Below are 25,207 nucleotides of genomic sequence, written 5' to 3'. Positions count from 1 at the left end.
ACCTCCTGTCTCTTTCTTTTATACATCTCCCACTCAACTGCATTTTTTCCCTGCAAAAATCGTCCAAATGCCTCTCTCCAAATGCCATTATTACAAGACAGCTAGAGACTGAGTGTGAACGAATGGGGCCTTTGGTGACTTTTCCTAGCGCTACCTCGCACACATGAGGGGGGAGGGGGTTGTTATTCCATGTGTGGCGAGGTGGCGATGGGAACAAATAAATTCAGACTGTATGAATTATGTACATGTGTATATATGTATATGTCTGTGTGTGTATATATATATATATGTGTACATTGAGATGTATAGGTATGTATATTTGCGTGTGAGGACGTGTATGTATATACATGTGTATGTGGGCGGGTTGGGCCATTCTTTTGTCTGTTTCCTTGCGCTACCTCGCTAACGCGGGAGACAGCGACAAAGCAAAATAAATAAATATATATATATATATATATATATATATATATATATATATATATATATTTTTTTTCTTTTTTTTTTTAAACTATTCGCCATTTCCCGCGTTAGCGAGGTAGCGTTAAGAACAGAGGACTGGGCCTTTGTGGAATATCCTCACCTGGCCCCCCTCTGTTCCTTCTTTTGGAAAATTAAAAAAAAAAAAAAAAAAAGAGGGGAGGATTTCCAGCCTCCCGCTCCCTCCCCTTTTAGTCGCCTTCTACGACACGCAGGGAATACGTGGGAAGTATTCTTTCTCCCCTATCCCCAGCTAGAGACTGAGCGTGAACGAACGTGGCCCCCATTGTCCCCTCCCAGTGCTACCCTATGCACTTGTGGGGGAGGGGGCCGTCATTTCATGTGTGGCGAGGTGGCAACGGGAACAAATAAGGGCAGACTGTATGAATCATGTACATGTGCACACATGTATATGTCTGTGTGCGCGTACACATGTATACATTGAGATGTAAAGGCATGCATAGGTGCGTGCGTGGACGTGTGTGTACACACATGTGCATGTGGGTGGGCTAGAGAGAGAGAGAGAGTAGGAGGGGATAGACAGATGATTGCAAGTGGGAAATCCTGGAGCGGCAAGTCAGCTTCAACAAGACTGTATCATTCATTGCCAACAGACGAAAACAAGTATAGTGTTGAAAGTCTTTCCGCCCTGGAGAACTTCGGCTTACTCTATTCACGCGTGGAGCGCAGACCCATGAAATGGATTTTACAGATAACTTTCGGTTGCAAGATCAATATTTCAGAGCAATATTGCCCGGCAACCCATTGCTCAATGTTGCCAACAAATACACGAGTCACATCGAGCAAGTACTGCCACGTAAAGATCAATATTTCGTCATATTTCGGAATGGAAACGCGTGTTGACGCATAATGACGTGCGGTCCAGGCAGGATGCGAAATACGACAATATTGCCGAGTTGTGTTGTTGTAAGCGTCAGCACGAGTCCGCGCTGTACATAGTGTGTGTGTGTGTGTGTGTGTGTGTGACCCGAGGTGAAGAAGTAATATAGCTGTTATAAAACTTACGGTAACAAGGGGTATCAGTGCGTCCGCACCATGAATAGCAGTGCTTGACTAATGCCTAAGCCTGTTTTTAGTTACTTACGAAGACCGATCCGTAACGCGGATGCCATAGGAAGGCTGTCGTGATGGAAGTCCTTTTTCGTTTAACGACCTGTCACACGTCGTCCATATAATTAGTTTGAAGGTTATCGTCTGCTGAGTTTGCAACGAAAAGTTAGTTATTCCCGAAGCTTTCAATGACACCGAGTTATTATTTATCAAATTAGGTATACAATTCTTGTCAAGTGTGTGTGTGTGTGTGTGTGTGTGTGTGGTGGGTGAGTTGTGAGAAGGGGTCGCTCAGTCAATCTCACTTCCTCCTGGATACGCGTCAGAATAGAGTAATACTCTTAAAACAAGGCTCACAGTTATTCTCCAAACACACGTACAGTCACACACGACACATTTGTCGTTATTCTATAACTAATGGGAAATTCAGACTGCCACTTTGTCCCTCAATCTCACAGATTCATCTGGCTTCCAGCGACAGGGTCGATGTACTGAAGGTGAACCTGAACAAGGAAAATTCTAACGAAAGCAACCAGAGAATGTTTTAAGTGGAGGTTCCCGAGTTGAAGATGTCGCTCTTACGCACTCCGCATTTGTTTCCCTGTCGATAATTATAGTACTCATATAGATATCTGTATGTGAATGCAAATATTCCACTGAAACCATATAAACAGCCTCAGCCAACATAAAACCTAGGAGCTACGCTTTTGTCATGTAGGAGGAAGAATGAAAATAAAAGGGTGCCAGGGTTTCATGCGTCTGGCAGCGCAGTCAGAGGCGGGTGAATTTAAAGACGAGAGCAAGACCTGCCTTGCACAAGGATTGTCGTCGCGAGTCACGAACATAGTCAGGTATGTGTCGCTCGGCTCGCTCCACTCTGGTGTACGTGAAGTTTTAGTGATACAGAGATAACAATTAACAACAACATTAACACAGCTGCTTTAGTGATTTTGTGATATTTGGTTGATATCAAAAGAGAGTTTAAGAAGCATATCCGAGAGTGGGTTTAACTTAGAAAAGATGAACCTACACTATCACACTGCGATTAGTCACATTGGCGAGGCTAAATGATTGTGATACATCCTCGTCAAAGAGCCTCCCACTTCAACGAAGTCTACATTTTCATTTTACTGGAAGTAAGGCGGCTTTGAGATGCAGGATTCTTTAGAAAGATCCTGAGAAAACTCAGGACCTTTATACAAACCAAAAGAAAAAATGCACAAAACAGACCTTGAAATTATGGGTAAGCTAAACATTTCAAAGGTAAGAAATATTGCAAAAATGTATTACACAGATTCTATTAGTTTTTTAAAGTTCTGTCTCGGATATAGCTATCACATATATGTGGCTGGTTTACTTAAAAAGGCATTTTGAACAAAAAAGATTTACGCTCTGAGGCGTAGCTGCGTTTTGAATACCCTTCGGTCAAGCCAGTTTTGCTGCTTGTCTGAGGATACACGGTGTTAAATGAGAGAACGATTGCCACAAATTTGAAACTGAGTGCGCGAATAGTGACCATTAAGAACTCTAACCTTCATATCGCGTCTGTAACTTTTTTCTATGATTTAGTAATCACAAGTGCAAATTTCTTGTATCTCCTCCACTGCCCACATGAGGAATCGGCAGCAAAACAGTGGCTGAAATTTTCTACTTCTCTGAGAATCTTGTATGAATTTCTTATGGTTTTCTGACTTTGTTTTATTAGCTCTCCTTCAGCTGTTTTTAATCTCATTTGATATCAGATTTTTCCTATCATCATCTACCGGTCAAACGTTCTCTTTTATGAACTCCTCTCTCTCTCTCTCTCTCTCTCTCTCTCTCTCTCTCTCTCTCTCTCTCTCTCTCTCTCTCTCTCTTTCTCTCTCTCTCTCTCTCTCTCTCTCTCTCTCTCTCTCTCTCTCTCTCTCTCTCTCTCTCTCTCTCCCCTATACGCTCCTCCTCTCTGCTTAATTCAATCCAGTCAGAAACAACCTTGATGATAGGGAATTTTACTGCTAGACATAATATAATTGTTAATTCCAACCATACCAATCCGAATGGGCAACAGCTGTTGACACTTGAAGACACATGATAATGTACAGCTGGTAGGGAACCTAGAGCCAATTCATGTCCATGGTGGGATCCTTGATCTATGTGTAGTGTGCAACATCTCGCATACTGCATATTCTTCTAGTGTTTTTCATGATATGTGATCATGACTAGGCAAACCAGTATTAACATCTCTCATACTATCCTCCCTAAGGGGGTGAGTTCAAACGAAAACGGCCGAAAGTCCCTGATGATCAGCGTCGGAAATCTATTTCTCGTACGACCGGTTGGTATGAGTTCTACCACACTGTGGAGGAGTTTCATGATGACTTCGTGGAAACTATCTAACAATACTCAGCACCACCTAGACGGATTAGGAAACCTATGAACGCATCCCAGCCTAACCCACACAGACGTCACAACTTAAGAACTATAAATATCTCGCTAGGAGAATCGGACTAGCTTACCGGCGATCACGAACACCCGAGGTGCTGGAATTATTCCAAAATGCCCTAGCACCTGCCCGCCGGCGTATGATTGACTTTAGACAATCTAACGGGGAAACATTTATTAATGGACTGAACATGCAAACACCTATTAGTAGGGCGTGGAATTTATTAACAAAATTAACGGTCGTAAAACCAGTCAAGTCTCCCGTTCAAACCCTTTGCAAAGAGCCAACGAGCTAATGAATGCCTAGGCCTCCACGTCTAGTCTTGCAAATCCACCGTCTGAGATGCAGGTTAAGCTAATCTCAGACATGAATACAGAGAAAACTAACCCACTTCATTGTGAACAAGTGGCATGATGACTGCAATATCCTATTCATTGAATTTGAACTTGACGCAGCGCTGACTAAAAGCAAAGCTACGTCCCCAGATGGTATCACCCATCAAATCTTACGGCTCCGCGTCACGCAACGTACCTGAGAATCCTCTTCTTGCAATGCACTACATGAGTTATGACATGGGTTCTACGCACCCCCTGGACGAATAGCGTTATCATTCCAATACCCAAATCCAACCAAGCTGATAACTTTAGTTCCATATGACCAACCAACTTGATAAGTTATGTAAAACATTCGAAAGGATGGTACTCAGTCGTCTTCTGCACAGAACTAGAGAGCATTTGTTTCTCAAACTATATGGTTTTATGCACAAAAAGAGTGTGCATCACTGCATGACCACCTTTTTAACTCTTCAAACAAAGCGCAATTGCACCACCTTCCTTGACCTTAAAGATGCTTTTGATATAGCCAATCGTCACGTAACCTGGTATGAACTTGCTAGAATGGATATAGGGGGGCTAGCTTTTGCGGTGAATCTCTGGTTGCCTGTCTAACAGAAAGTCATATGTTCTATTTCAGGGACACAAAAGTGAAATCAAAGAGTTTGAAATTGGTACTCCGCAGGGCGGTGTACCTAGCCCTACCATGTTCATTGTTCCAGTTAATGCCTTTCTGCAGTCGATGTCACGAATACCGAACACCATATACTCAGTTACGCCGATATCATGATTAACACCTCCGGGTATAACAATACACTCACTATACTCAATCGCGTATCAGATACCTGCGAAAGGTTAGGTCTTGTCATATCTGCTGACATGACCAAACTCCTCAACAGACATCCGTCTAAAAGAGATGTGGGGTAGTTGGGGGGGTTCATCAGAGAGATTCGGTTAAGCAATGGGTCCCAGACTGATTATGTTAAAAGGCACCGGTATCTTAGATTAGAAGTACCAAAACTTAGAGCTGTTGTAACGAGCCTTAACCACGGTATATAGAGAGGCATAGAGCACTTAAAGCTGTAGCTGTTGACAATGAAGAGCAAATGTAAACTTTGCCTACAAAGTAATGCATTACTTACTCGACTGTTATAAAATCAGAGAGTTCAGAGACGATGCCTGCCAAATATTACAAGATATGTGCACAAACATTTCATCCATAATAATATTCTGCCTCGGATACTTGAAAAGTATTATAATTTTGCTTATGTAAATAGTTCGTTTCTTCTCTACCTACATACGTAATCTAATCACTGTTGTAAACATCACTTTCCATGTAATTTGCCAAATCACTAATTGTGTTACCCAACCCATAATAACACTTTCCTCACTATGTAACCTATCATGTATTTTATTCAGTGAGGCCCCTCACTCCCTGGACCTTTTGTGCACCCTGCATCCTCTTTTGCGCCACCACCCACTGGTTGGGTAGGAGCGCACAATAGATTAGCCGCAACTGCGGCAAAAAACAAAATTAATCAATGACAAATGTACAGAGCTTCATAGCACTATAGCGTACTCTCCGTAATGTACAAAATTTAAAATGGCTTACCTTTCATCGTAACAGTAATCAACTGGTGACTCTTGAACTGTTTGACTGCTATTTCATACTCGTCATATTTTGTTGTTGGCTACATCAAGCTTTTCTTCTTCAGAACTGTTATTCTTAAAAACTTGTACAGGGACTTTGCAGTAATTTCTACAGAGGATATTGCTAGAAAACAGCACTAACACGGCACAGTATGAGGTCAGGCAACGCTCAAAACAAGTCATTTCACGTGCAGTCCACCGCCACTGACAACCAGCAACTCTAGCTCATGACCAGCCTGAAAAACACACAGGTAAGCTGTAGGCGGGCAGGGTTGGGTAACGGAGCTCAAGGCGGTCCTTCACAATCAAACTACCATATGGTGCTGTAAACAAGTGTTTACACTCTTAGTGTCTGTCAGTTACATCTTTCCTTACCCTGCACTTTTGCGATAATTGTAGATATTCTTAACCTCTCCTCAAACACTGGTGTATCGAGAAGACAGTTCGGGGGTTTGGTTGTTGATCATTCTCTTTAAATTCGTAAATGTATATACAAAAGAGGTGGTCAGTATTCTGGGAAGATTCTGCTACCGAAGAAGTCTCGCATGAATATGAAAATCAGGCATTTTGTCGAAAAAAATACCGCTAATTCAGGCATTTGATTGAATACATTGTATCTGCATACATGTATATGGCCGTTGGCAACTCAAGGTTGGGCGTCGTTTCTTTCCATACATCTCGAAGCTTTGGAACTCAACTCACTCATATCTTTTGCAATAACTATGACCTGGCACTTTTTAAAAGATAGGTTTTCCACTTCCTCTACAGTTCGCATATACAATTTGCACATCTTGCTTCTTTGGATCCAATAGAATATATCTTCTCAAACTCATCATCAATAAATTCCGAACTGAATATACATATTGCCCTAAAGAACATCGACTGCAATGATGATATCTAACTCTGTCATGTTGAGCTGAGTAATAATGAATATATCAACAAACATTGGTGGGTTTTCTGTATATGCTAGACTTAAACATGTTTCTATTCTTATGGTTCATGCAACTTAAAAATGGTGATATACAATTATTTTCCACTTCTACAGTTGCGTTGATAAAAGATACTAAATTGTTAAGTAAATGGAGAAATGTCTAAAAGCTTTCATTTGTTGACCAGACACAAAGAACATTATCTACATACCTAAACCAAATTTCCATAGAGGGTAAGATAACCCTTAGTAATTTTGTTTCAGAGAATTCCATGTGAAGATTACTTAATACTGGTGAAAGAAGGTTGCCCATCGCCATACCATCCATTACTCATAGATGTGACACACAAGGGTATTCGATTGCATGTTATCGAATATGTATATATATATACATATATATATATATATATATATATATATATATATATATATATATATATATATATATATATATATATATATATATTTTTTTTTTTTTTTTTTTTTTTTCATACTATTCGCTATTTCCCGCGATAGCGAGGTAGCGTTAAGAACAGAGGACTGGGCCTTTGAGGGAATATCCTCACCTGGACCTCTTCTCTGTTACTTCTTTTGGAAAATTAAAAAAAAAAAAAAAAAAAAACGAGAGGGGAGGATTTCCAGCCCCCCGCTCCCTTCCCTTTTAGTCGCCTTCTACGACACGTAGGGAATACGTGGGAAGTATTCTTTCTCCCCTACCCCCAGGGAATATATATATATATATATATATATATATATATATATATATATATATATATATATATATATATATATATATATATATATATATATGATTATAGTAACAATGATTACGATGATAATATATATTTCATGCGGATGCTCACTTGCTTGAAGCTTTGTGGTGTACTAGCTAACCTGGCGAGCAGCATCGCCAAGGCTTCACTGTGCCAACATTATGCTATTCCTGGCCCACGCCGACAACCTGAGAAGGACTGAACTCTTGACTTATGTTGTGAACATACAAACCTCCAACAGCCAAGATCTAACCCGGGACCCCTGTGCTACAAGCGGGAATGCTACCGCTAGGCACATTAACATCCAAAAGTCTCTCTTTCGCGCGCCTATCAATTAACACGTGATCCAGTAACGCTCTCTGGCTATCTCTCCTACTTATATACGTATACTTATGTATATCTCTCTTTTTAAACCAGGTATACCCAATCACCAGTCCTTTTTCAGCACATAAATCTACAAGCTCTTCACCATTTCCATTTACAACATTGAACACCCCCATGTACATCAATTATTCCCTCAACTGCCACATTATTCACCTTTGCATTCAAATCACCCATCACTATATATATATATATATATATATATATATATATATATATATATATATATATATATATATATATATATATATATATTATCCCTGGGGATAGGGGATTAAGAATACTTCCCACGTTTTCCCTGCGTGTCGTAGAAGGCGACTAAAAGGGGAGGGAGCGGGGGGCTGGAAATCCTCCCCTCTCTTTTTTTTTAAATTTTCCAAAAGAAGGAACAGAGGGGGCCAGGTGAGGATATTCAAAAAAAGGCCCAGTCCTTTTTTTTTTTTTTTTTTTTTTTTTTTTTTTCCAAAAGAAGGAACAGAGAATTGGGCCAGGTGAGGGTAGTCCCTCAAAGGCCCAGTCATCTGTTCTTAACGCTACCTCGCTAATGCGGGAAATGGCGAATAGTTTGAAAGAAAGAAAAAAAAAAAAAAATATATATATATATATATATATATATATATATATATATATATATATATATATATATATATATATATATACATATATATATCATCCCTGGGGATAGGGGAGAAAGAATACTTCCCACGTATTCTTTGCGTGTCGTAGAAGGCTACTAAAAGGGGAGGGAGCGGGGGGCTGGAAATCCTCCCCTCTCATTTTAAATTTTCCAAAAGAAGGAACAGAGAAGGGCGCCAAGTGAGGATTTCCCTCAAAGGCTCAGTCCTCTGTTCCTAACGCTACCTCGCTAACGCGGGAAATGGCGAATAGTATAAAAAAACTATATATATATATATATATATATATATATATATATATATATATATATATATATATATATATATATATATATATAATCTAGGTAGCGCCATGAACAGCCATTCTCTAGTTTTCATTTGTAACGCACCCCTATCCACAACCAGGCCCCACACATCTTTCCGTGGTCTCCCCTGGCTGCTTCCTATACCATGATTCAGTCCGGTATATTTCTTAGAAAAGTAGAATCATGGTGCTTGTGTGTTTCATTATACCTATGTTTAACAAAATACGAATTTGCATTATTAGAGACATCATCTTTCTCCCTCTGCAAATACGTTTTGCTACATTCTATGTACTTTTTATTGTTTATATATCTCTTATCCTGCCTCACACATTACTCTTCTGCCTGTCTCAGTGACCTTTATACGTCACTGGCCATCAAATCCATCACATAGTGATAGTAACAAAGTTTTTATACATTATCTGATTGGTGATACTGAACTGACAAGAACTCTCTGATCTTACAGCCTCAATTCTTCCAGTCCCGGACGTCGCTGGACACCAAGAGAATTGTTCGCCGCTCTGAAGTGCACGTTTTAGAAACTGAGACCATGTCAGCCCTACAGACGACCGATCCTGTAGATTACAAGGGTGACACAGGTCAAACCGAGACGAACCATGAAAAAATGTCCATCGAGAAGGCTGCTGAGAGCGATATCTCTAAAGGATATATAAATTATGGCATGTCTCTGGAAGATATGGCTTATTGTACGTCGGTTGAGGATATGTCCGTGGATATGTCCGTGGATACGCCTGTCAAAGGTCTTGCGGTTAGCTGCGATTCGACCAAAAGCAACAATGCCTGCGAGTCCCTCGAAGACTTAGCCTACGGGACATCAATTGAGGACATTGCTAGTTACACATCGGACGACAGTGAGGGATGTACCACTAATGCAGACAGGTCTTACGGAAACGAATGTCTCCAAGCGACATCAGAGAACTCGTCTTCATCCGGCAGTATAGAATTGCCCACGCTGCCTGCTGGTGCGTCATGTGAGACACTGAACGTTTCTTTGTCATTGGAAGCAGAGCCGCCTGTACTACCCAGCAACCAGCGGGCAGAGACCACACCTGACGACCTGACACGAGAGGATACCCTTGGTCATTTGCAACATGAGGACTCCTCTGTCTCTCTCTCATCAGATGTAGAATCTCATGCTGATCCCAATGAATTACGGGAGGAAGTTGCATCTGATGAAATGACACAGGAAGATAAACCTGGTCGCCTGCATCACGATGTACCATCTGTAGCTGTCTCATCTGAGGTCGAATCTCATATCCACTCCAGTAAATTAGGGGCTAAAACCACACCTGTTGTAATGGTACATGAAGAAACACAAAGTCAATTCCAGCAGAAGACATCGAGTCTACCCGTTGAACGTGGGGCTGAATCTTTCGTCGTGCAACGTAAGACAAAAGCAGTACCAGACGAAAGGCTGTCAAGTTCTCAGGATCCAGCCAAAGTCGAAGATGGAAATACAACAGCTCCTGTCACTAAGGACGATCCCAACTCAAAAGACGAGGAAAAGGTGCGTCTTAAGAAGGAGCTTGGTCTGTTCGGCGGGATCAGTTTCATCGTTGGCTGCATCATCGGGTCTGGCATCTTCGTGTCACCCAAGGGCGTGCTGATATACAGCGGGAGCATTAGTATGTCCCTGGCTGTGTGGCTCTCCTCCGGCCTCATGACCCTGGTGGGCGCCATCTGCTACGCTGAGCTTGGTAAGTAATATGGTAAACCTTAATATACGTACACGTCATTACCTGTCATGTGTGGTACCTCATGTTGAAGACCATTTTCCAGCCATTGATTACTAGTGATGACTAACAGAAAGTGGTATAATTCGTGACATTTTTTGTGATGAATTTGTGATCCCCCACCATGAATTTAATTTGTGAACTAATGCCGAACGCTAATTCAGACATTGGCCAATTACGATCAGGAAATTATTCCTAAAATACCATCGAATCTAATTCCTCTGTTAGTAGGTAACATCTTGTCTACAGATAGTCAAACAATGAGACTGGAATGATATGTTGATAACGAGGATACTAATGTTAATAATGGTAATGGAGATTCCCTAAGATTTAAACAAGATTCTCTAGCTAGGTCTACACTGACACACGATGTTACATACTCATGTCTTTAAAGCACCTTCCTGAGGTGTATGGCCATTTCCATGAGTGGCATGAATCTAACCATGCAAGAGACTAGAATTACATGCAAGCACTTCATGTCCTAAGCATGTGTCTAGACGGAAACGAATAACTAACGTTTAACTGCGCAATATCCACAAGAGGGGCTCTCGTGAGACTCCCTCAAGCCTATCTTTATCTGGCAGTGTGAAGCTAGTTCCAGGGTTTGGTTTAGACAAGCTGTGAACTTATGTAAAGATGATAAAGGAACCGTTATTCAAAACAGCTAATAACTGCTAAGGAAACTCGGTGAAATTAGTGAAGGAAATCACTACGACAAGAAATAGTAGTCAATGTCAGACTACTGCCTCGTTATGGCTGGTACACTGGGCTGCCATATTCAATAACATCACATTCTCTAAATGTCACTGCAGAGAGGACACCACAGAGGCCATTAGGCGAAGGGTCACCGTGCCAAGCATTGTTCGGGGTACAAAGATGAGTATAGCTGTGACAAAATACATTCAATTTGCACTGAGGGGGGTGTTAAGAAGGGAGTCCCCTTTCATGCAGGGGTACCTGGTCTCATCAAGAACATTCTGAAACAGAATTTCTTAGCAATGCACTTTTCACAAAACCTTACGTTCGAGAGCACCAGATGGTGAAGTTAAGGCCACAACAATTTGCCACTTAATTGGAGTCGATAACACAGAAAATTTCTTCCATATATCGACAAGTAAATCACAAGAGGCATCTCGAACATGTATCTTCTAAGTTGAGGTTTTGACAAATATCATGAATACAGTCATAAACTACTGAATACGCGAAGCATTGTCACCCAACTATCACAGCACTTATTGAAATCTAACCTTGACAAGAATCACGGAATTCATCACTTTTTTGTGCTTATAGTTGACTATAAACCCATAAGGTAAAATTCAACTCAGCCGTGAGCTCTTTAGCTGATGCACGTAAATAACACTGTGCCTAGATGTCTGGCCATATTCATTCCCTATATCCTTCTCTCTTTTGCACCTCACGGAACATCATCTACGTCAGGGTGTAACATGCAGATCAATATGCGTAACATGCGTAATATCGCTGCTGCTCACTGGTACTCAAGCAAGTGCGTAGCGTTAACGGATTTTTTTTTTTTTTTTAACAATTCACTGGTGCTATCCTCTCGAGGGACGTGACTGTGGTTCTCCTCCATCAGTCTAAAAATGAACACAGAAAATTAATCCTCATATTTTTCACCTTGTTCGTTCTACATGGCCAACATATAGATATTTTTATTATACTCGTACACTGTACAGATACATGGTTTCTATCTTTCTAACACCACAAAGACGTTGCAGATTGCAATCAGTGATCTCTGAATCCTATCTATATGCCTTAAATTACCATTTATTTTCATCATTCTGTTGTTGCTTTTTATACTGACTTAATTTCGTTTTACATCTTTTCATTATGTAACAGAGAACATTTCCTTAATGTTTATGGTTATGCACATATGCTATACAATAGTACTAAAGACTTTGCTAATGGCGTTTGTCTTGGCTGGCGTTGATCGAGTGTTTCTGACGACTTTCTTTTTTTTCTGCAGGAACAATGTTCCCCCAGAGTGGTGGGGTGTACACTTACCTCCATGAGTCCTGTGGCTCCGTGCCTGCCTTTATCTACCTCTGGATGGCTCTCTTTATCCTGCAGCCAGCCAATAAGGTAGTCGACTCCTTAACGTTCGCCAACTACTTCCTGCAGCCGTTCTTCCCGGACTGTGAGGCACCACCAGACGGAGCAGTCAGACTCCTCGCCGCCTCCGCTATATGTGAGTCTTGTCTGTTGTCTAAAATGAATGACAAATGATTACTCGTAAGAACAGCAACGTCATATGTGTGTATATACAGTGTTATACTAGGACAGACTCGCTACCAATGAATCATATGTCTTCCCGTGCATCATATAATCCCATCCATCCCCTGGCAGGTATCCTAGCATGGATCAACTGCACGGGTGTCAAGCGGGCGGCCACGGTGATGGAGGTGTTGTCCGTGGCCAAAGTAGGGGCGCTTATCTCCATCATCTTGGTGGGCATATACCACCTGGCCACCGGCAACACCCAGAACTACAACAACGTGACGGAAGGGACCAACTGGGGTGCTACGTACGTTGCCTCCGCCTTCTACCAGAGCCTCTTCACCTTTGATGGATGGTAATTCATAATTGGCATCACTGTCGCCAACTTAATTATTTTGTTGCATAGCAAAGGTGACTACAGCATGAAATAGAATATGATACAAGAAGGAGGTGAAGCCATTTGAACATTAATGCCACCTACTTAAGTCTCACGTCAACAAGCGCTTGGTAACTGTATAATGAAATATGCAGCGACCACCACCAGAGTAAAGCAGTGCAGTAGTCATGATATACCATTACACAGGGGGGCTGTGTCGTTCATGGGTGTACAGTTGAAGGTCATATCTATGTTCCTTTCTCTGTTTACACTGATACAACACCAACAATAAGGCTATGATATTTACATTCTTTCGTCCTTAGGAAACCTTATTATTGTTTACACAATCTGCCCTCTTAAAGTAAACAAGTAGCCCGTGCTTTGAATGTATATAATAGCCAAACAGATGTTTAGAAGTTTTCATGAAGTATATATTTCTGTGATGTGTGTGTGTGTGTGTGTGTGTGTCTGTGTTCAATAATATTCACGTTTGTTTTTTTGCTTTGATATCTTGAACGATGACGCAGTGCCTATCGTCTTTCAGTCAATAGCTAACTGCTGATAAACTTCTCAGTCCTGATGAACTCGTCGCATTTGTTGAAGTATCCTTTCCACTTTTACAGGGATCACCTCAACATGGTCACGGAAGAGCTCAAGGATCCACACAAGTAAGTTGACTTCAAATATTCGAATGGTCGTTTATATTTCTAAAGTTAAAACTCTTAGTAAAGTAGATGATATTTTATGTCTTTCAACTCTGCTGCCCGGTGGAATGCTAGAGTTTCACTTGCCTGCTGAGGGGTAGGTGTACGGTGAGGCCTGGCGTTTACAGTTATAAGAAAATCTAGAAACGACGCTAAGCTGGTTCCCCTGTTGTAAAATCAGTGCTCACACTGCCGGCTGGCGGCGCTGTCAGACAGATAGTATTAGTAAATGATATTGTCACATCCTCTCTCTCTCTCTCTGTCTCTCTCTAAACCATCGATGTAAGGTGACAGGTATTAGAGCTGTGGCTTGAGTTGCTCAATGGAACGATCGAAGTTACCGAGACGCTGGATGCACTGGTCTTTTATATTACTTTTTTGTAAGTTTCTCAGAAGTTCCTTTTTAACAGTCTCACTTACGAGGAATCAGTTCGTCTTGTTACTCTCATGAAAAGAATGTGATACTTGGTAGGACTTGCTTGAAATGCCCGTCTGGTGGCATAGCCTGATGGTATTGGTGAATATTATTAATCTCATACCAGGAAAACTGACTTAGTGTCGTTTCTCTTGCTTTTCTATGATGTAGACAAGGGTTATGTAAGCTGCAGTACATGTTAAAAGCTCTCAAATCTTACCTCTCTTTCGCCATGTTCTACAGGATTTACAGCCACTTGTTTCTTGATTCTCTCCATAGACACACGTTCATAAAAAGACATGTTAGTGCCTGAGAAAGACAGTTACTGAGGTGGTGTTGCCTTGTTCTTCAGGACGCTGCCACGCGCCATCATTCTCTCCATCAGCGGCGTCACCATCATCTACCTGCTCGCTAACGTGGCCTATTTCGCCGTCCTGACGCCATCTGAGATCCTCTCCTCCAGTGCCATCGCTGTGGTGAGTGAGACACTTTTTGTACTCAGGCGTGTCCGCGTCTTGGGGGGCATTTGCACCCTATTGTATTGATGAGAGTTACAGCACAATTCTTGTCTCTAAGGAAAGACAAAAAATAGCTTCGTACTTCATGAATCTGTACAATGATTTATTGTGTTGCCTAAACTATGTCAACACTTTTCTCACCGTATAACTTGTAAGGTATTTCATTCACTGAGGCCTAGTTCCTAAAACATACGTGTGTATATTTCTGAATTTCAGGTATCATACACATAAGTGAAGAATTAGGTATAACTCATTAAACATAATCTTTGAGGTCGAGCAGGTATTGAGAAAAAAAAAGTTATGTAGAAGAATGATGCAAATACAGATGAGTTTCTCGAAACTGTGAGCGTGTGTGTGTGCGTGTGTGTGTGTGTGTGTGTGTGTGTGTGTGGTGATTATGTGTGTGTGTGTGTGTGTGTGTGTGTGTGTGTGTGGTGATTATGTGTGTGTGTGTGTGTGTGTGTGTGTGTGTGTGTGTGTGTGTGTGTGTGTGTGTGTGTGTGTGTGTGTGTGTGTGTGTGTGTGTGAATATTTCTGTACATGATTCTTCTGTGATGTGTGTTTCGATCTCGTGCTCTTCTACTGGAAATCAAAGACCATCTCGAACATTGTTCAACGCTGTGAAGTGACACTGAAAATTTATTTTGCCGGCCAGACCTACGGCAACCGTGTGTTCGGGATGATGGCCTGGATCATCCCGGTGTTTGTGGCTTGTTCCACCATCGGCTCCGTCAACGGCGCCATCTTCACTCACTCCCGCATGGTGTTCGTCGGGGCGAGGCGTGGCCATCTCCCCAAGTTCCTCACCATCGTCAACGTGGACAAGTACACTCCCGTTCCTGCTATTCTCTTCATGGTCAGTATAGCTTATGTAGTCTTCAGGTCCCTCTGGATTCATTATGTTAGTCACTCACTCGATTGATATCATTAACGGATGATGAAAGTGTTCAATAGTTATCAATATCCTTAAAAGGAATACGTACTTTCAGTGTAATTGTTGTCATTCTTTAGACCATCTTTGTGCACTTCAAGTTCTTTTCTTATCCAATTTCAAACATTTTCTCTTGTGCTGTATTTACCACTTAAAACCATCCACACTATCTTTTTCCCCTTCCTGGATCGTTTTCCTTTCTTTCCAGACCATCTTTGTGCTTTCAAGACTATATCATTGCAATAATCGAGGCCGTGTTTTACCAACTTCCAGATAATCTCTTTTACTTTCTGTATTGCGATTCTATTCCCTTCTAGAGTATCTTTTTATTTTCCACACCATCTTTGCTACTTTCCAGGCTAACTTCGTTGCTTTCCAGACCATCTCTTCCTCCTTATGCATCATTATCTCCGTTAGAGTTGCCACTGTACGGTCATCATTTGCCATCTTCCAGACTTCCATCACGCTGCTCATGTTCGTGACCTCAGAGATCCGTGGGCTCATCAACTACATCTCCTTCGCCAACAGCCTCACGACTCTCGCCGTCACCACCGGACTACTCTGGATGCGCTACAAGAAGCCAGACTTTCACAGACCAATTAAGGTAAAGGTTCTCACTTTTCATTATCTATCATCCAAATCATCAACTGGAAAGTTTACCTTGGTAAATAACTTTATCCATTTATTTTTTTCAAAATGGGTTATTGGGATAGAGACCTCTCCCATCTCATCACAAGTATTATCATGAAGTCTTAAAGACTGGAGATTTTGTATCATGGAGTTGATGCCATTACCTCACAATCGTTATATAAAAGTAGATGAAAATACGGTTTCTAAACCAATACTAGTTTTGAGTCCTTTTAAATCTGAAGCCATCCAGGCAACATCCAATGACTGAATATCTTTCCAGGTGTGGCTGGTGTTTCCAGTGATCTTCTGGTGTTGCTGTGTGTTCCTGGTGGTGTTCCCCGTGGTGCAGCAGCCTGTGGAGATAGCTATGGCCATCGGTGTCATAATCACAGGACTTATCGTCTACTACTTCGCCATACACAGAGAGCGTTCCAAGAAATTCCACAGTGTCATGGGTAAGTACTAGGCGGAGGGAAGCTACACTTCCACACGCTGTAACATTGATGATAAACTGTGGAATATAGTATTGGTGAATTAGGACTCATATTCTCAGAGCCATTGTTATGATATGTCTTCCTGAGGAGTCTCACCAGTGAAGATATGAGCAGACGAACAGCACTGCGCCACGGAGGATGAGAATCTCCTCAGAGCAAATACAGCAATATCCCTGTCGTTTCTTCCACGTGCACAGTTCTGTACAGTAAACTCGGTATAGCTTCAAGCATTACATATTATTCATTTTTAGTGTAAGGGTGCACACACACACACACACACACACACACACACACACACACACACATACATACGCAAGCAAAGACACGGATATACAAAGGGACAGAGAGATTACGCAGGACACACTTTTGTTGGATTAAACAGTGTAGAAACATCCAAAGAGAAGATAGGTAATGTATATGTATACAACTAAGTCTTTAAACGAGCATCAGATTTTAAGAACATTGTTGGATGGTAGGCTACAAAATAATCCTTGATCTACTTTCAGATAAAATGAACTACACATGTCAGTTGCTTCTCCGAGGTATTGTTGAGGAGAAGGAGGACTAAGTCCAGCGAACAGAACGGATGGAAGACTTCAGCCGTCGACAAACAATAAACGGGTTGAGTGAATGCTGTGGATCCTTTTGGTCAGCAAACGTTATGCCTCTCCACCCGAAAACTGACATTCCTTGATGGATATTCGTAAGGCATTATATATTCCTCATTGAGTCTTTCTAATACGAAATGTCCCTCGCCTAACATAATGTATAGTAGGTATGTTTCTTCTATCCTTGTTAGTTCTCTCTCACTCTGTGAATAAGGTGACTTTGAATTTACGTAATGGACGCGTAAATAGGCGTCATCTAGTTTCTACATTTGTATCAGACACATAAGATGCGCCTACAAGTCTCAGCAACAGCATCATCTTTGGTAGAGGAAGGAGTCACCAGAAGACTTGGAAGTGGTTCACTGTCCTTTGTTGTCTCGGTCAAAGATCTACGCTTTGCTGACGATGGCACCATGAAGTGAGGGAGAAAGGGAAAAAAGTGGAATTTGATTTTATCATCTACATCAAAAACAGAACCCGACCACAATCTGATGTATAAAGCCACTGTTCTGTAGTCATGTCATGGTGATTGGTGCCATTATTCTATCTGCTCAGACAGAAGAATTACAAAGATAAGCTCCTGGTTCTGTGTGTCTTTGTGTTGTAGACGTGTATTTCTCAGAATGGAATGAATCAGTATTAACATGTTTTAAACTCAGAGTAACGAAAGTGGCTGAGGAAATTCATTCCAGGCACAACTATGGCTGCTGCGTTTACGTACAGCTTTTTCGATATGAATTCCTCCTGTAATGGTGATTGTTAGACAAATTATCCTCAAACATTTTTAATGACAGGTTACTCTTTTATCAAATGTGGATACATAAAGTGCCTAAGCCATGCTCCCACCTATTCACCTTAAACACTGTATTTTCGCAACTTTGTACAGAGTTGTACATAGAATAGCAGCATAACTTTTTCTACTTTGTTCTGACATATTTTCCAATAGTGAGGCAAGGGACATCTTTGCTCTGTGATACCTAGACAATGCTTTGGGCAGGTGCAATGTAGAGCTCAATAGATTATCATATTCAAGTACTCATTAAGAAAGGGGACAGTACTGCACTGGAGCTATCATGAAAATCCAATCACACTGACACATCTTATCCTACTTTTTATGTTCAAGCGAATAGACAACTTCCTGATATTTCATACATAACTGCTGGAGGATAACGCACTGTGAGAGTGGAAGTGTGGAAATACATTCTCTCTCACGTATGAGGACCTCCGGGTCACAATTATCCATTACATATATATATATATATATATATATATATATATATATATATATATATATATATATATATATATATATATTTTTTTTTTTTTTTTTTTTTTTTTTTTTTTTTTTGCTTTGTCGCTGTCTCCCGCGTTTGCGAGATAGCGCAAGGAAACAGACGAAAGAAATGGCCCAACCCACCCCCATACACATGTATATACATACGTCCACACACGCAAATATACATACCTACACAGCTTTCCATGGTTTACCCCAGACGCTTCACATGCCCTGATTCAATCCACTGACAGCACGTCAACCCCGGTATACCACATCGATCCAATTCACTCTATTCCTTGCCCTCCTTTCACCCTCCTACATGTTCAGGCCCCGATCACACAAAATCTTTTTCACTCCATCTTTCCACCTCCAATTTGGTCTCCCACTTCTCCTCGTTCCCTCCACCTCCGACACATATATTCTCTTGGTCAATCTGTCCTCACTCATTCTCTCCATGTGCCCAAACCATTTCAAAACACCCTCTTCTGCTCTCTCAACCACGCTCTTTTTATTTCCACACATCTCTCTTACCCTTACGTTACTTACTCGATCAAACCACCTCACACCACACATTGTCCTCAAACATCTCATTTCCAGCACATCCATCCTCCTGCGCACAACTCTATCCATAGCCCACGCCTCGCAACCACACAACATTGTTGGAACCACTATTCCTTAAACATACCCATTTTTGCTTTCCGAGATAATGTTCTCGACTTCCACACATTCTTCAAGGATCCCAGAATTTTCGCCCCCTCCCCCACCCTATGATCCACTTCCGCTTCCATGGTTCCATCCGCTGCCAGATCCACTCCCAGATATCTAAAACACTTTACTTCCTCCAGTTTTTCTCCATTCAAACTTACCTCCCAATTGACTTGACCCTCAACCGTACTGTACCTAATAACCTTGCTCTTATTCACATTTACTCTTAACTTTCTTCTTTCACACACTTTACCAAACTCAGTCACCAGCTTCTGCAGTTTCTCACATGAATCAGCCACCAGCGCTGTATCATCAGCGAACAACAACTGACTCACTTCCCAAGCTCTCTCATCCCCAACAGACTTCATACTTGCCCCTCTTTCCAAAACTCTTGCATTTACCTCCCTAACAACCCCATCCATAAACAAAGTAAACAACCATGGAGACATCACACACCCCTGCCGCAAACCTACATTCACTGAGAAGCAATCACTTTCCTCTCTTCCTACACGTACACATGCCTTACATCCTCGATAAAAACTTTTCACTGCTTCTAACAACTTGTTTCCCACACCATATATTCTTAATACCTTCCACAGAGCATCTCTATCTATCTATCTATCTATCTATCTATCTATCTATATATATATATATATATATATATATATATATATATATATATATATATATGGTGCATTTGAAAGCCCTCATTGATAAAGCACATAATGCCCTCCAACAGCAAGGATTGAAACATCGTACCATTAACTTGGTGACTTGGTACGATAACTACCCGCTCGGCCGGGAAGCATAGCCGAGTGGGCAGACTTACCAAGGTACTACGCATATGGTACGAGGTTCCAATCTCTCTCGTCTTGAGACCTTGTAAGTACTTTATCCTCCACCACCGCCCTGCCCATTGCATTATGCATGTTACTGTCTTGTTAGTCGTACTATGAAGAATTCTGTATATATATATATGTATATGTAATCTTATAATTCAGACCGGATATCTTTCCTATTTTCATAATACTGCATTTATCAACACCTTCAATTGACACTTTCTATACAAGTAACAAAATCATTTTCATGCTCAGTCTACATCCTCATTTGTATTATATCTCATAAATGTTCAGCCAGTTCATAAATGTTTTGTGTGGGATAACAGCACGAAACAAAATAACATTTCAACTCATACTTTTTGGGGGGAATCAAACAGGTCAGTATTATGTTTTGTACACTATTGTTTTTTTGTCATATTTGTGATATACAACTTATCTAGTATTGTATGCAAATGTGAAAGTCAAAGATCCTGATAATGGAGTCAAAGAATTCCTAGGGACCAGGTCTTTGTACTAATTACCTGTACCTGCTTCCTTGTAGATCGACCATAAACAGCAGATTATCAAAAATGTTGTTTCATTATACAGTCTCTCCCTCTCCCTCTTACACAAATATATATTAGAACGCCTTTTCAAACTGACTTATAGACACTCAAAAGTGGTGCTCCGCACGGCTCAATCATTTGGCTGGCAGTGGTTCTCTCTAGTCAGTGTGAATAACAAACCAGGCACAAGCTAGGATATATATATATATATATATATATATATATATATATATATATATATATATATATATATATATATATATATAGAGTGAATTGGAGCGATGTGGTATACAGGGGTTGACGTGCTGTCAGTGGATTGAATCAAGGCATGTGAAGCGTCTGGGGTAAACCATGGAAAGCTGTGTAGGTATGTATATTTGCGTGTGTGGACGTGTGTATGTACGTGTGTATGGGGGTTGGGCCATTTCTTTCGTCTGTTTCCTTGCGCTACCTCGCAAACGCGGGAGACAGCGACAAAGTATAAAAAAAAAAAAAAAAAAAAAAAAAAAAAAAAAAAAAAAAAAAAAAAAAATATATATATATATGTATATATATATGTATCAGGTACAGTAGGGTTGAGGGTCAAGTCAATTGGGAGGTGAGTTTGAATGGAGAAAAACTGGAGGAAGTGAAGTGTTTTAGATATCTGGGAGTGGATCTGGCAGCGGATGGAACCATGGAAGCGGAAGTGGATCATAGGGTGGGGGAGGGGGCGAAAATTTTGGGATCCTTGAAGAATGTGTGGAAGTCGAGAACATTATCTCGGAAAGCAAAAATGGGTATGTTTGAAGGAATAGTGGTTCCAACAATGTTGTATGGTTGCGAGGCGTGGGCTATGGATAGAGTTGTGCGCAGGAGGATGGATGTGCTGGAAATGAGATGTTTGAGGACAATGTGTGGTGTGAGGTGGTTTGATCGAGTAAGTAACGTAAGGGTAGGAGAGATGTGTGGAAATAAAAAGAGCGTGGTTGAGAGAGCAGAAGAGGGTGTTTTGAAATGGTTTGGGCACATGGAGAGAATGAGTAAGGAAAGATTGACCAAGAGGATATATGTGTCGGAGGTGGAGGGAACGAGGAGAAGAGGGAGACCAAATTGGAGGTGGAAAGATGGAGTGAAAAAAATTTTGTGTGATCGGGGCCTGAACATGCAGGAGGGTGAAAGGAGGGCAAGGAATAGAGTGAATTGGAGCGATGTGGTATACCGGGGTTGACGTGCTGTCAGTGGATTGAATCGGGGCATGTGAAACGTCTGGGGTAAACCATGGAAAGCTGTGTAGGTATGTATATTTGCGTGTGTGGACGTATGTATATACATTTGTATGGGGGTGGGTTGGGCCATTTCTTTCGTCTGTTTCCTTGCGCTACCTCGCAAACGCGGGAGACAGCGACAAAGTATAAAAAAAGAAAAATAATATATATATATATATATATATATATATATATATATATATATATATATATATATATATATATATATATATATATATATATATATAGTCAATTGGGAGGTAAGTTTGAATGCAGAAAATCTGGAGGAAGTAAAGCGTTATAGATATCTGGGAGTGGATCTGGCAGCGGATGGAACCATGGAAGCGGAAGTGAATCATAGGGTGGGGGAGGGGGCGAAAATCCTGGGAGCCTTGAAGAATGTGTGGAAGTCGAGAACATTATCTCGGAAAGCAAAAATGGGTATGTTTGAAGGAATAGTGGTTCCAACAATGTTGTATGGTTGCGAGGCGTGGGCTATGGATAGAGTTGTGCGCAGGAGGGTGGATGTGCTGGAAATGAGATGTTTGAGGACAATGTGTGGTGTGAGGTGGTTTGATCGAGTAAGTAACGTAAGGGTAAGAGAGATGTGTGGAAATAAAAAGAGCGTGGTTGAGAGAGCAGAAGAGGGTGTTTTGAAATGGTTTGGGCACATGGAGAGAATGAGTGAGGAAAGATTGACCAAGAGGATATATGTGTCGGAGGTGGAGGGAACGAGAAGTGGGAGACCAAATTGGAGGTGGAAAGATGGAGTGAAAAAGATTTTGTGTGATCGGGGCCTGAACATGCAGGAGGGTGAAAGGAGGGCAAGGAATAGAGTGAATTGGAGCGATGTGGTATACCGGGGTTGACGTGCTGTCGGTGGATTGAATCAGGGCATGTGAAGCGTCTGGGGTAAACCATGGAAAGCTGTGTAGGTATGTATATTTGCGTGTGTGGACGTATGTATATACATGTGTATGGGGGTGGGTTGGGCCATTTCTTTCGTCTGTTTCCTTGCGCTACCTCGCAAACGCGGGAGACAGCGACAAAAAAAAAATATATAAATATATATATATATATATATATATATATATATGTGTGTGTGTGTGTGTGTGTGTGTGTGTGTGTGTGTGTGTGTGTGTGTTGCAAATACTCAGCCCGACCTCCAAGAATTGATACTATACCATACCACGTGGCAAAAGCTATTAAGTGCACAATTTATGGACGACCCGGTGCTGCATACCTAGATTTACCTGGAAATCTCATAGCTGAGAGAGTAGATGAGTCACTGATTTTCCAGCATCCCAAGTGTCCCCCACCTCCAATATCTCTAGCATCACCAGACTCCGTCTTGGAGGCAGTTGCACTGCTTTGTGGTTCTCAGCGTCCTCTGGTGGTGGTAGAAAAGGGTGCTGCCTATGGCCGTGCTGAAGAACAGATCCATTGTTTGTTAGAAAAGACTGGTATACCCTTCTTACCTACACCAATGGGCAAAGGAGTTGTACCCGATGACCACCCTTTGTGTGTGGCTCCTGCTCGCACCAAAGCATTGTTGGAGGCTGATGTGATTCTGCTTCTTGGAGCAAGATTGAATTGGATTCTTCATATTGGTCGCCCTCCACGATCTGCATCAGATGTAAAGTTTATACATGTGGATTTATGTTCTGAGGAGTTCCACAACAGTGTGAATGGAAGTGTTGTTTTGCTAGGTGGCTTAAGGGCAGTTTGTGGCCAACTCCAAGAAGCAGTACCAGGAACTCTTGTTGCCTCACACTCACCTTGGTGGTCTCAACTTCAAGGGAAAGTGCAGGACAACAAAAGCATTAGTACTAAAATGGCCCAGGATATTTCAGAACCTTTGAACTACTACGCAGTACTTCATCACCTGCACCAGCTGTTACCACATGATTGTATTATTGTCAGTGAAGGAGCCAATACCATGGACATTGGACGGACTATTTTGCTCAACAAATTTCCACGCCACAGACTGGATGCAGGTACTTTTGGTACAATGGGTGTTGGTCTTGGTTATGCCATTGCAGCAGCCTTATGGGCACAAGACCATGCTCCAGGCAAGCGAATCATATGTGTTGAAGGAGATTCTGCTTTTGGTTTTAGTGGTATGGAAGTGGAAACAATTTACCGCAACAAACTACCCATCATAGTCATCATTGCAAACAATAATGGCATCTACAGTGGTTTGGACAAGGAATTGTTCAATGAAATAAGAGATGGAATGGATGCTGCTATTGCAACTCCACCAACATCACTTCTGCCAACTGTATACTATGAATGCATGGCTTCAATGTTCAGTGAAACTGGTTTCTTCTGTAAGTCTGTCCCTGAACTGCAAGAGGCAGTTAGTCAGGCTCTTGAAGAAGAAAACAAGCCTTCACATATTAATGTGATGATCAACCCTGGAGCTCAACGCAAAGTTCAAGACTTTGACTGGCTGACACGCTCCAAACTTTAAGTCAGAAGAATATGCTGCATTTGCATTTCAAAATATCAACATCATGTGAATGAATAATTGTTTTGTATTTTTCCTTGTGTTCACAAACAAGGATTGACTGAATCCTTATTGGTTTTATACATAACTTTTTGGCTTTTGTGGGAAGGCAGCAGATTTATTTTAACTAAATTTGATAACATTATATTGTAAAGTATTATTAGGGATTTATCCGTGGGGATAGGGGAGAAAGAATACTTCCCATGTATTCATTGCATGTCGTAGAAGGCGACTAAAAGGGGAGGGAGCGGGTGCCTGGAAATCCTCCCCCCCTCATTTTTTTTTGATTTTCCAAAAGAAGGAACAGAGAAGGGGGCCAGGTGAGAATATTCCCTTAAAGGTCCAGTCCTCTGTTCTTAACGCTACCTCGCTAACGCGGGAAATGGCGAATAGTTTGAAAGAAATATATATATATATATATATATATATATATATATATATATATATGTT

General features: G+C 41.3%; 1 protein-coding gene and 1 pseudogene across 3 annotated transcripts; both read left to right on the top strand.

Moving 5' to 3' along the window:
• Positions 1-2,331: 2,331 nt before the first annotated feature.
• Positions 2,332-21,026, top strand: LOC139752043 (Y+L amino acid transporter 2-like). Of its 3 annotated transcripts, none has more exons than XM_071667857.1 (11): positions 2,359-2,399; positions 6,045-6,203; positions 9,438-10,689; positions 12,710-12,931; positions 13,090-13,315; positions 13,960-14,004; positions 14,808-14,931; positions 15,629-15,829; positions 16,359-16,508; positions 16,815-16,989; positions 17,535-21,026. In XM_071667857.1, exons 2-11 carry the CDS (start codon positions 6,180-6,182, stop codon positions 17,594-17,596), a joined length of 2,481 nt encoding a protein of 826 aa, XP_071523958.1. In that variant the 5' UTR covers positions 2,359-2,399; positions 6,045-6,179; the 3' UTR covers positions 17,597-21,026. The 3 variants fall into 3 exon arrangements, with proteins under 3 accessions (XP_071523959.1, XP_071523958.1, XP_071523957.1); XM_071667856.1 differs by having other exon boundaries at positions 2,365-2,399; positions 6,018-6,203; XM_071667858.1 differs by lacking the exon at positions 6,045-6,203 and having other exon boundaries at positions 2,332-2,399.
• Positions 21,027-23,395: 2,369 nt separating this feature from the next.
• LOC139752257 (2-hydroxyacyl-CoA lyase 1 pseudogene) lies at positions 23,396-24,988 on the top strand (annotated as a pseudogene).
• The last annotated feature ends 219 nt before the right edge of the window (positions 24,989-25,207 follow it).

The sequence above is a fragment of the Panulirus ornatus genome, chromosome 12 (assembly GCF_036320965.1).
Source record: "Panulirus ornatus isolate Po-2019 chromosome 12, ASM3632096v1, whole genome shotgun sequence".
NCBI classification, from domain to species: domain Eukaryota; kingdom Metazoa; phylum Arthropoda; class Malacostraca; order Decapoda; family Palinuridae; genus Panulirus; species Panulirus ornatus.
This window is presented reverse-complemented; position numbering and strand designations above follow the sequence as displayed.